The sequence below is a fragment of the Sinocyclocheilus anshuiensis genome, unplaced genomic scaffold (genome assembly GCF_001515605.1).
Source record: "Sinocyclocheilus anshuiensis isolate Anshui unplaced genomic scaffold, SAMN03320099.WGS_v1.1 scaffold1365, whole genome shotgun sequence".
Taxonomy (NCBI): domain Eukaryota; kingdom Metazoa; phylum Chordata; class Actinopteri; order Cypriniformes; family Cyprinidae; genus Sinocyclocheilus; species Sinocyclocheilus anshuiensis.
Genome location: NW_015551032.1, coordinates 231246 through 243428, shown reverse-complemented (window position 1 = coordinate 243428; position 12183 = coordinate 231246). Strand labels below are relative to the sequence as shown.

Here is a 12183-nt window from a genome sequence, read left to right as displayed (position 1 = left end):
GAAAAATTTAAGGGGGTCTGAATACTTTCCGTACCCACTGTATATATATATATATATAATATGGATGGATCAAAGAGAAACTGCATGAAAAAATAAAAATAAAACAAATGTAGTACTTGGACCTTTATTGTTATTTGTACTGCCCATCTCATTGCATCAACCTCAGATCTTCAGTGTTCTGGGATTGTTTGTTCATCAGTGCTGCCGATCAGGATTTTGCTATTTAGAAAATATCTAAATATAGTAAATATATAGTAAATTCATCCTTTAATCCTACTTTTGAAATTAAATACTGTAAATGTTTCTGTTCATCTCAAATGAGTTTTTATCTTCTTGCAAGTTTTATTACATTTTACAAATATGTTTATGGATTTTTTTAAATTGACATTTTAAAAGTTAAAAAAAAAAACTTTAGATTTTTTTTTTTTTGTGGATGTTATGTTCTCTTTGAAATTTTGACATGGTAAAGCTAGTTTCAAAAGTCATCAAAACACAACTGTTTTAGTTTTTTTTTTCTAACATCTACCCCCACTGAGTCTGATTGTATGCCAGTTTATGTTGGACTTCTTTTGCAAGGATTAAATTCTAACTTAAATTTAGCTATCATAATTTTGGTTGTGCTTTCATTAAATTGCCAGATTTTATGACTAGTATACTGTCTATAAACAAGGATTAAACATTTTATCTGGTGATAGATAGATAGATAGATAGATAGATAGGCAAGGCAAGTTTATTTATATAGCACATTTCATACACAATGGTAATTCAAGGTGCTTTACATAAAAGGAATTAAAATAATCATAAAAATTATAATAATAAAAACTTGAATTAAAACAGTTAAGAATAGAAAAAGATTATACATAAAATACAGTGCAATCAGTTGGGACGTAGCACAGTGCTCATTCACTAAATGCACAGCTAAATGAGTTTTGAGTCTGGATTTAAATGTGGCTAATGTTTTAGCACATCTGATCTCTTCTGGAAGCTGATTCCAACTAGGTGTGTGTGTGTGTGTGTGTGTATACTGTATGCATTAATAAATTTGTTGGTGGTTGAAAAAGCACCCTCTGGTGGCTGTATAAGTCTGTCATAAATTAGTGATAACATGAGTTAAGAGTTTCATTCAATACAGTGAACAGACAAAGATCCTCCCCCCTCAAATGGACAAACATTGCACAGGCTCCTTTTTTAAATGTGGCTGTAAACAGAACATGCATGTGTATTTATTATTATAGTAACACTTAGCACACTGAGAGGATGTAGATTAAAAGCATGTGTTTGAGAGACAAGACACAGTATATCACTGCTTGTTACATTACATTGATCTGAGGTTAGTCTTTAGCCTGTTTATTATAAGAACATGCTGTGTTCTTTTCTGTGTGTGTGTGTGTGTGTGTGTGTGTGTGTGTGTGTGTGGTACTAAGATGGATGAGGGACTTCTGACTCTGTGTTTTTTTTTGTGTGTGTGTGTGTGTGTGTGTGTGTGTGTGTGTGTGTGTGTGGTACTAAGATGGATGAGGGACTTCTGAGTTCTAGACTTAAAAGGAATAATTGAATTTATAGATTTTCAATTGCTTCAACCAAATAAAGAACCTGACTTCCTGTACGTGAGTGAGTGAAGTGAGTGTGTGTTTGTGTGTGTGTGTTTGCTCACTCACTGCGGTATACCAGAGAGTGCTGAAAGAGGCTCGTCCCCTGCCAGACTCTTTGCTGCACCAGCAGAGGACACCTCTCTCTGTGAGTGTGTGTGTGTGTGTGTGTGTGTGTGTGATGAGAAAGAAATGCAGCATTGGTGGGAACTGGTCCAGAAAGCAGTAAAAAACCTTGCCACATTCAGTGCAGCACAGTGCTGCAGAGCAGCCTCAAAACGGAACTTAGAACTCCAAACTGCAGCCCTCATCCCACAAACACACACACTCCTGCACTGTCCCAGTGTCTTAAACTCTGATGATATCAGTATGGATATTTTTGATGCTACACTTGTCGATACTGTATATGGATACTTAATGTGGCATATGGCGTGACACACAATACTTTGTCAAAAACTTGATCAGCATTTTGATAGTTTTTTTTTTTTTTATAATTATTTGTTGTTTTATGAGCTCATTTTATTTGAGAGAGAATATGAAATATTTTGGAATTTATTTGTCATAGTTTGAAATGACTTGCACACACACATATATATATATATATATATATATATATATATAATCTTCCATAACAATATTATAAATTTAAACTTCAAATCTTCATATTGAAGTGCAAGAGAGTGTGTCTTTAACTTCAACTCTTAATTTTGCATTTCTGTTTTCAAGTTTCCACAAAACATTGAAAAAATGTGAAACAATTTAATTTAGGTGCCAATTCTCACTTTTAACTAGTTGTTTATTAGCATGCATATTACTAGCATATTGGTTATTTGTTAGTAATTATAAAGCACATATTAATGTCTTATTCTGCAGGACCATATTTTAGATCCCTTAATCCTACCCCATGCCTACTTAACAACTACCTTACTATCAATAAGAAATTGGTCCTCAAACTAAAGTGTGACCCAAAAAAATGTCATTTAAAAAAATGTGGTAACACTTTGTGTCCATTACACGTTACATGTACTTAATATAGTAATAACAGTAAATTATGGATAATTATATGCAACTATTCCCCCCTCCCCCCAAAAAACTCTAACCCTGTAGTAAGTACATGCTGTTTGTTAATATTATTCAGTACTTGTATAATTGTAATTACACTGAAATAACATTGTAACAAGGACAACTAAAAAAAAGTACACGGATACATTATGCTTTTTTCCCCCCCCAAAGACACTGCTAACCCTAACAGGATAGGACACCAAAAAATAAACTTTTTGGTTAGCAACATTAGCAAGTATTTCAAAGACTTGAACGACATGAAAGTGAGTAAATTATGACTGATTTTTTGTGAACCATCCCTTTAAGAAAGATTGAGTGATGACATCTAAATGTTTTACAGCACTTGTATCAGCCGGTGCCTGATTTTTCTTGGAACGACAGAAACATTATTGCAGAACTTGAGGATGGAGTTCACAATGTAATGCTGCAACATCATTCTACTACTACTCATGTCCATATGAGGATGATGCAGTAAGAATCCATGTGTGGTTTGCAGTCCTTAATGGAGGGGCTTAAACAAGGGCCTGTTTTGAGAAAAGAGGATGTGGTTTAAGCAGAGCAGTATCTAGAGCTAGATATGATAGGGCAATAAGAAAAGCAGGAGACACGAGACAAAAACTTCCAAGCAGTGTCTACTGCATCATACCAGCTACAGTAATTCCTTAAATTATTTAAAGGAATTAAGTAAAGGATTTAAGGAAATAAAAAAGAAAGAACAATTTATATTCATCATGGCTTTTTGTTCCAATGATTCACCAGTAAATATAAATGCAGAATACAGAAAGTCTCTGGGTTTCAGATGACAATTGCCCTGATCCAGGAAAACCTGACACTGCTGGTGCAGCCTATTAACAATACGAGAGGGGGTGGGGTTGAGAAATGCAGAGTCATAGGAAACTCAATTCTGCCAATCTATCATGGATGTGTGAGAGGTGGACATAGACACATATTCAAAGTCACAGTCACTTTGCAGGCGAGCACACACACACATGTACAGTCTACTCTCATTTATGTATCTTCCTCAATGTGGGACAGTGACGCATGTCACTCTCATCACCCTGTCACTGTTAATTGATGTGTATCTCAGCAGTTGTGGAGCTGGCGGACCCCTCATGTTTCTTTCTGGAGCTGTCCTTCCTGTTGCCTCTCTAAAAACTGCAGTGCAGAAGAGACTCCGGACCCCAAATAACACAGCCTAACAACCTGAACCCACATTTACAGCTCAGAGAAAGGGAGGAGGAGGGAGGAAAGGAGCAGAGATAGAAGGGGCGAGAGGAAGGAAGGGAGGGACAGGCAGTCAGCCAAGGAGGGGAAAAGTTGAGCATGAGCCAGATTTGAGCAGATTTTTCAAAGAGAGAGGAGGGGGTGGGCTGCTGTTGAACAGACTAGCTGCAGTTGTCCTCAGACCTCTAGTGCTTCAATGCTCTTCACTTCTGTTTTACCGGCTGGATTGCGCGTGTCCCTTAAAAGGTGTGTCGGTGAGAGTGTGTGTATGTGTGTGTGTGTGTCAGAGGGTGTTCGTGTGCGTGTCTGAGCAGAATTGGGACCAAAGCACTGCGGATTTGTGTGCAGCATATTCTGTGGACCGATGCCCTCTGCTTCTCCAAACAGGACACACTGATTTACCTGCTTAACAGAGGTATGGCACAGACACACACACAGACTCAACCAGACACAAAAACATGCAGCTCTTGAGTCATTTGCAAACATTTTGGTTGGTTTTTCATAGTCCGAAATGTATGTATATATTATAATGCTGAAGAATGGACTTCATGCACAAATACAAAAGTTCAGTGTGTTCATCTAATATAATTACATTATAATTAAGGATATTTTATTAATATAATTTAACAAATGTAATAATAATAATGTTTATTAGTAGTAGTAGTATTGTCAGTTTAGATCAAATTGGACCAAGTTAATAAATATACATAAATACATTTATAAAAAAACAATAATAATAATAATAAAACTAGTTACTAGTAGTTATTAATATTATTATATAGTATACATAAATATATTTTATTAGTATATTGTATTATATATGCATATATATATATATATATATATATATATTTTTTTTTTTATTATATATCAATGTATAATTAGCTTTGTTGAGATATTAAGAAATATTCATATACATTTTTTAATTAATATTGTTTATAAATACATGGTTTGTATATTTACTAATTTGCATGCATGCTATAGAGACTTACATCCAAACCAGCTTACAGTAAATTGCTTTGAAACTTGCGGACTTAAGTATATTCTGTCAGCTGATCTCTCTTGTTGACATTACAGCAGATAGGGTTATAGTTAATGTGGGATCACTTTTTTATAAGAGAAATTGTGGAGTGTTTTATGTCTCTATGTACTTTGTAAGTCTTGCTGCCCTCTGTTGGAGAATTTTTCTGATCAAAATAAATTGCTCTGAAGAGGTTTTGAAGCCAGATAGACTTTATTAACAAGATAAAGCCAAGTTATGGTTTGCAAAAGATAACTCCAGAATCTCGTTATTCACACATATTCACTGAAGCTGTTCAAAAGATTCCATACATGCACCTTTGTATTTTTAGACAAGGTATCTTTTACCATATATGAACTTTTGAAGGGTGATCAATAACATCAGGTATTTCTAGCTCCTATTTTCAGTGTCAAGTCCTTTGCCATATATGAGTGTTTTTCAAGTTTTAAATAGTTCACTGTTCTAAGTACACTGCAGTCCTTAGCACACAGTCGTGTAAACCGCACACAGATAGATAATAGATAATGGTAGAATAATGTTCTCTTATGATTGGGCATAATTCTATGCATTATATTGAATCAAGATCAATGAGTATATTCCACACCTCCTGTTCAAAACTTCCCTTTTTCACAGGTTAGAGGGTAACCGAACAACCAAAAAAACGAAGCCAGATGGAATTCTAGCAACTTCATTTTCCCAGCTGGGCAGATCCTTGTGCTTCCAGATCTCCTGAGAACTGGACAGGCCTTTAACAGGAGGAATCTTATCTTTGATGTTAGGAACTGCACGCTCAGATTGATCTAGTGCACAATTGCTGAGAAGTACAGGAGCCTTTGCCAACCAGGCAGCATCTTGAGGAACAAAGAATTCTGGGAAACTGACAAAAGTGGATGTGAACTGCTGAGGAAGGCAGGTGCACGTGACAAAAAGAAGGGAGAAGAAAGTGAAGTGCAGGATGGAGACACAGAGCAGAGGTCGTCTGAGAGGAGTGCCCTCAGAAAGAACTGTGTCCTCTCTTCTGCTCACACTCATCATTGGTAAGACTTGCCTCTACCTCCTCACAATGAAAACATACTGTTGTCAACTATTATGTTTAGTTATGATTTTTGATGTAGAAAAATAAACTTTAAAAACTTTTTTTAAATACAACAGACCAAATGAATTCCTGTTCTTGTCAGAGAGTTGTTTACCGCAAGTACCAAGTCTGTACTGTACTAATATTTCATACTGAAAATTCATATTGAATCAGTGAGTCTATGCAGTTCTCTGATGTCCTAAACACAGACACACACACGCAGATCCAACTCCTAATGTTGCATTGCAGAGCTGCTGTAGCATAAAGTGTTAAAGTCAGCATTAGTTTAGTGGCTCAAATTTCTGAGACATATTTGCCTCTGACAACGGAACTACGCTCAGGAAACTGTGGTCAGACTTATAATTTGCTCTCCTTCATGTCATATCAAGTCTGACTCAAGACTTTCTTTCTGATTATGTTAAAATGTTCACAAGTGTTTTATCATTTAAGTTGGGCCTTGCATATCACACTGCATTTGTACTTGAATATGGGATGGCATGGTTCTGAGGAGCTTGCTTTTAGTTTGCAAGTTCAAATTTTGTTTGTCAGTTATGGTAGCATATTTTGGTTGTGAATAATGACAGAGATTTATGTGTGCGAGAGCTGTGAACGGGCATCCCGTGCTGCTCTAGAGAACATACTTTGGACCACCACAGACTAATGGAAGATGAGACTTACAGTAATGTAAGGAGTTTTGTTTCATGGCTGGTAAAGGGGAGTATCACAGATTGTTACTGGTGCTGAGTTAATCACAGAAAACAAGGGACTGAAGATCCCATTAAATAGGCTCTCGAATCAAGTATGTCTGACTGTTTGAGTCAAACTTTGCTTAAGACTCTTTCAAATGTTTTTCATCATATATCAGTTTCAAAGTATCTGGGCTATTTTATCTTCATTCATTTAACACAGCAGCTCTGTATTCTATAGTAAATAAAAAATAGTTTTGTTTCTCCTAAGGTATTTTGGGAGATTTGTTACAGAGAATCATTAAGTCTCATGAGACTGATTCCTCATCAATATTTATTCAATTAAATGTTTCTCTGGGGTGAAGCAGCAGGCTACGTTTCTGTAACGGAAGTACAAAGTCTCTTAGAGAACATGATGACAAGCATGTTGATTAAATCACCACTGAATACAGTGTTTTCACAATCACTCGTTTCCTTGTTTAAAATACCTCTCATGAAAGGGTACAGTTGATTGGTAGGACCTCTTCACTGCTTATGCAACGTCTCGAGTTACACAGCAGTGTAAACTCAGCACTCTCACACCAGCACATGTTTATTCTGTCACATTGCATGCCAAGCAAACTTCTGGACACTTGACGTCAGAGAGCCCAGGTGTGTATGGAAGCTCACCCTATAGCCTGCTTATTTCTCATCTACAATGGTAGGCCTACATACAGTATGTAAAATGTGTACAATATATACATTTATAGGTGTTATATATTCTGTATATAGGAACTTTCAATATCCAGACACACAGTTTCCCTGTTAGTGCATGTACCATGAATATCAACAAATTGTTCCTCACAATGAAACAAGAAAACATGTATATAATTAATTCACTCATTCAGTTATGCCTCTTATGTGTTTCACAGTAATAGAAGACGATAAAAGTTATAGTAAACACCTAGAACAGAAAAAGTTAAATATAGATGACTAAAAATGCTGTGTACATGAAACGGTATCTCTGTAGAACCACATGTGAAATGTGAAAGCTGTTATATGAACCTTGCTCAACTACATGCTGACATATTCAAATATTATTATGCCTTATATGTATTATTTGCATAATTTATATTATGTATTCATTTAGTTGCATTTTTACTATTATTATTTTATTAAAAGTTATTTAATTGTTCAATATATTCATGCATTTGGTAGACACTTTCTAAACCACGACTGAAAATGAATGAGTTGTTTGGGTTGTTGAGAGGTTTCATACTTGACCAGTTATATTTATTGGCACTACAAAGTCTCAGAAATTTTTATGCATGATTTATTTTTCTTAACATGTCTGGGTGCTGAAATGATCACTGTACCAACCACTAAAAGTTAACATATGTTCAATTCAATTCAAGTTTATTTGTATAGCGCTTTTCACGATACAAATCGTTGCAAAGCAACTTTACAGAAAATTACGTTTCTACAATATTTAGTGGTAGCTTATCAGTGGTGACTGTCAGTTAATGTACATATGGCAGAAATGTAAGGAAAATCAATTAAAGACAATCAAACGGACGATGAACACTATTAACAGCAATTATTATACGATGCAATCAAACTTATAGCAAAATTTGGTAGTTCTTATAAAATAATGCGGTGTGGCATAGTAGATAAAACTCTGGGCTAATAACTAGAAGGATGTGAGGTAAAAGCCCTTTGATTCATGAGAGAACTGCAACATTACCTTTATGTGAGAAAGCAAGAGAGAATAAATGGGAACGGGTGCATTGTATATGTGTTTGTGCATATGTCAGTTTGCCATTAATCTTAATGACCTTTTGATAGATTTGCGTTTCTCTCTTCAGGTTTTGATAGTGTCACTGACCACATAGGAACATTTAATTTCATGTTTTCCATCTTCATCTGCTTTTTTTCTTCCTATTTCAGGCATGTGTTGCGTTCATGCTCTGGAGATGTCTACTGGTAAGGTTCCATTTCTGGAAGCAGTGAACGGCAGCACAGTCCTTCTGCCCTGCACCTATGCCAGCTGTATTGGGATCACTAACCTCTACTTCAAATGGGAGTTCAATGATAATGGCACCATGCGTAAGGTAACAGATATTCGGTTTAATAACTATGGGATACTCAAATTTATTCCACTAATGTACATAAAATAATATAATGGTACAATTGCAAGTCATTTGAGGAATACACTAGAATAGAATATATGTTACCACACAAACACAACCAAAACATGTCATCTTAGGCCTACTAAACAACAAACAGTCTTGTTGGGGGTTCAAAAGTCTGAGACCACATTGAAAATTTGGGATTTAAAATCTAATTTAAACCTGGAGATAAAGTTTTAGGAGTTTCTCTGTTCTTGTATTTTATAAGTTTTTGTATTTTTCTGTTAAATATGCATCTGTGCTATTTTTGGTTACTAATCAAATAAGTAACTTTGCGGCACTGATCACGTGAACTGCTTTACACTGACGGTCGAATGTTCGCGCCATCCAGCGGTCAGACATTGCGAAATCTCGTATATCACACCGCGGCCTCGCGCTCGCTGTTATACAAATGCAGCTGGCGCCATCCTGCGTCTCTTAGTTATCGATTGTAGTTACAATGACTTCAGAGGAGTTCAGTGTATTTACTGTTTTGCTGCAATGTTCGCCTTGTCACTACCGATTGTTTTATATGTTGTGGTAGACTTTTTTTCTTAGCAGGAGCTTTTGGATAATATACAAAATATGTTCATTCAGTATTTCATGTCAACATATTTAGTTATTTGGTAAGCGGCCGTGTAATAATCTCGATAATACACAATAGGCTAAACCCCTTCAGGCGTCCTCCACGTTGATTTTTTTCTATAATTAACTGCTCAATGTGGATTATCCTTTACCTATCTAACGTGTTCAGTTATACATGAACACCATGTAGGCCTAGCAGGGCACTTTTCACACTGTATTCAGCTTTTATTTACTTAAGACAACATCCAAAACATAATTTAACAATAAAATGAGTTACTGTTGCTAAGTCTAACATTGATTGGATAGAAATATAAATAGAAACCCTTACTTTATCTTGAGCTGGTTTTGTATGCCTTCAAGGGCACTTGAAGTGGAAGGGCAGCAGTTCTTACAAATCATTCCATCGACTTGATATTGTTTCTCAGTGTCATATTCTGTGTGTTCTTTCAAGTATCAAAGATGGTAACAAAGATAGATCATCACTACAGACTTCAAAGTCAAAGAGAACAGTCTGAGTTAAGGATATTGTAAAATGGAGTGACAATTTAAGATATACATTTGCACTGCAGTATTGATAGTCTCAAAGACAAAAACACATATCTAGAGCCAGTGTTAGTTGTACTTTACATATGCTCAGTTTAACATTAATAACTGACAGTTCTCTTTCCCAATCAGATGGCTGATTCTGTAATTCCCACGGATAATGTGGAGCCAAATAAAGTAAACATTTTCCGTGAGAGGGTGGAGTACGTTGGCTCCAGTAAAGGAAATAACATCTCCATCCTGCTTTGGAATATAACATTTGAGGATGCAGGCATCTACACCTGCTTTGGCAAAAACCCCAAAGAGAAGGGCAAGAATCACAGCGCCATTTTCACTCTATATGTAGTAGAGGAACGTAAGTGTTGCAGGGTGGGAAGAGAGAGAATGATACATGAACATCACATTTCAAGGTCATTATTCAAATAACTCTATATGCCTTTTTCTCCTCTCTCATTCCCTTTTTGTTGTATTCTCTGGCTATCCCATTCTCAGTAAGGAAGGTTGATAACACACTCACCATCATCATTGCTTCCTGTGTTGGTGGATTCATCGCTTTGTTAATGGCCTTCATGCTGCTAAAGAACCTCACTCTGTTCGTTCTCGCAAAGATTGAGGAAAAAAAGTGAGTTCATGGCAAATTGTAGGATCTACACATAAGCATATATTAGACTAGAAAGATTAAGATTTCCTGTACCCTTTTCCAGATTTGGACCATGTCATTGCTTGACAATAAATATAAATGATAAAATAATTGATGAATTAATATGCAAGTAGTAGTAGTAGTATGTATAATATGTATGGTTTATATATATAATCTCCCTCTCATTCTGCCCATTTCTTTCTATGTTTTTTTCAGTAAGGAGTGCCTTGTCACCTCCTCAGGGATTGATAACACAGAGAACGGTCTGTCGGGCTCCAAATCTACACCAAAGAAAGCATGACAGCGTGCAACCAAACAGAGTCACACATGCACGTGAAAACATGGATCAGCCATCAAGCTGTGCCCTCTCTGTTAATTTACATCCGTGTTTACAAATGCTATACTTTTGTTTTTTTATATATATAGAGCAATGATAGTATTAAACAAATGTGAAAAATTTTCATTCATAACCTTTCCAAGGATGATGTTCATATGACTTATTTTTAGTTGATGCATAAACACGGATATGAATAAAACGAGGGGCATAAGGTATTTCTGCATATATTAAATTTATATATGCGTTTAAATATGCACCACACATGCAGCCTCATGCACTTTAGTTTCTTGGCCCACACTGAATCTGTGGGCTGTACTTATTCTTATGATAGAAAAATGAAATATTTTCTTCAATAATGCTTGAGACAGGGATAAATGTAGCTATGCTATTTATTTAGTTCATTGAACTGGACTGTAAAACTGTGAAGAGCCCATGCCCTCACATCTACAGTAGGTGCCTGACTAAAATAATTGTGAAAGGAGTACAGGTTTCTTGTGTTAAAAAAAATGCATTCCTGTTTGTCAAATGGCCATTGACTTTGAAAAATATATGTTGTAGAAAGATCAGTTATGCAACAGAGAAATTTGTTTAGAGGGACACTAGTGATTTGTATTGTTTCACTCACAGAGACAGACTCATAGCTGGTTAATCAAACTGCATGTTTTAATGCAGTACCTCTGAATAGAGCCAAAAAAGAAAAATCATGCTTATTACAATCAGAGTTCTGCTGAAGGGAGAATTAGGCCTTATTTTAACAGTCTTGAGTCCAGTTCAAAATAAACCTCATTACCGTTTTTGCTTGAAAATGAAACACAGGTGCCTGTTAATGCTTCTGTCACCACCTTTTGGCGAGGATGACTGAATCAATGCAGAACATTACAATGCAAAAAAAGAAAGAAAAAAAAATAGAAAATGCCGCAAAATCACAAAAGCCACCAAACAGTTAGTAAATACAAGCTAATGAATGATACTTGACAATCCATAGAAATCAGCATCCTCTTAGAGAAAACCCTGAATGAAACCTAGAAAATGCTGCTTCAAATAATTTCCAATGCATTATAGCATGTGTTAAATGCCAGAAGTTTTAGGGGTACATGGCTGACTATAACAGTAGAAACATTGTATGTAATGCTTTTTTATATACTGAAAGAAAATTGTCACATACTGAACATAAATAGCATCAGCTTTGAAACTAAAAATAGCTTGGTGAATTTCCATGCTATTCAAAATATGAATACCAAAAAGGAAAAAAAAAAATTATATATATATATATA

At 35.6% G+C, this 12183-nt stretch overlaps 1 protein-coding gene across 2 annotated transcripts; it reads left to right on the top strand.

Moving 5' to 3' along the window:
* The first annotated feature begins 3947 nt into the window (after positions 1 to 3947).
* Positions 3948 to 11797, top strand: LOC107661197 (sodium channel subunit beta-4-like). Of its 2 annotated transcripts, none has more exons than XM_016450675.1 (6): positions 3948 to 4290; positions 5530 to 5933; positions 8584 to 8747; positions 10065 to 10287; positions 10425 to 10554; positions 10789 to 11797. In XM_016450675.1, the coding sequence occupies exons 2-6, from the start codon at positions 5852 to 5854 to the stop codon at positions 10871 to 10873; spliced, it is 684 nt and encodes a 227-aa protein (XP_016306161.1). In that variant the 5' UTR covers positions 3948 to 4290; positions 5530 to 5851; the 3' UTR covers positions 10874 to 11797. The 2 variants fall into 2 exon arrangements, with proteins under 2 accessions (XP_016306161.1, XP_016306163.1); XM_016450677.1 differs by having other exon boundaries at positions 10425 to 10558; positions 10789 to 10846.
* Positions 11798 to 12183: the final 386 nt, after the last annotated feature.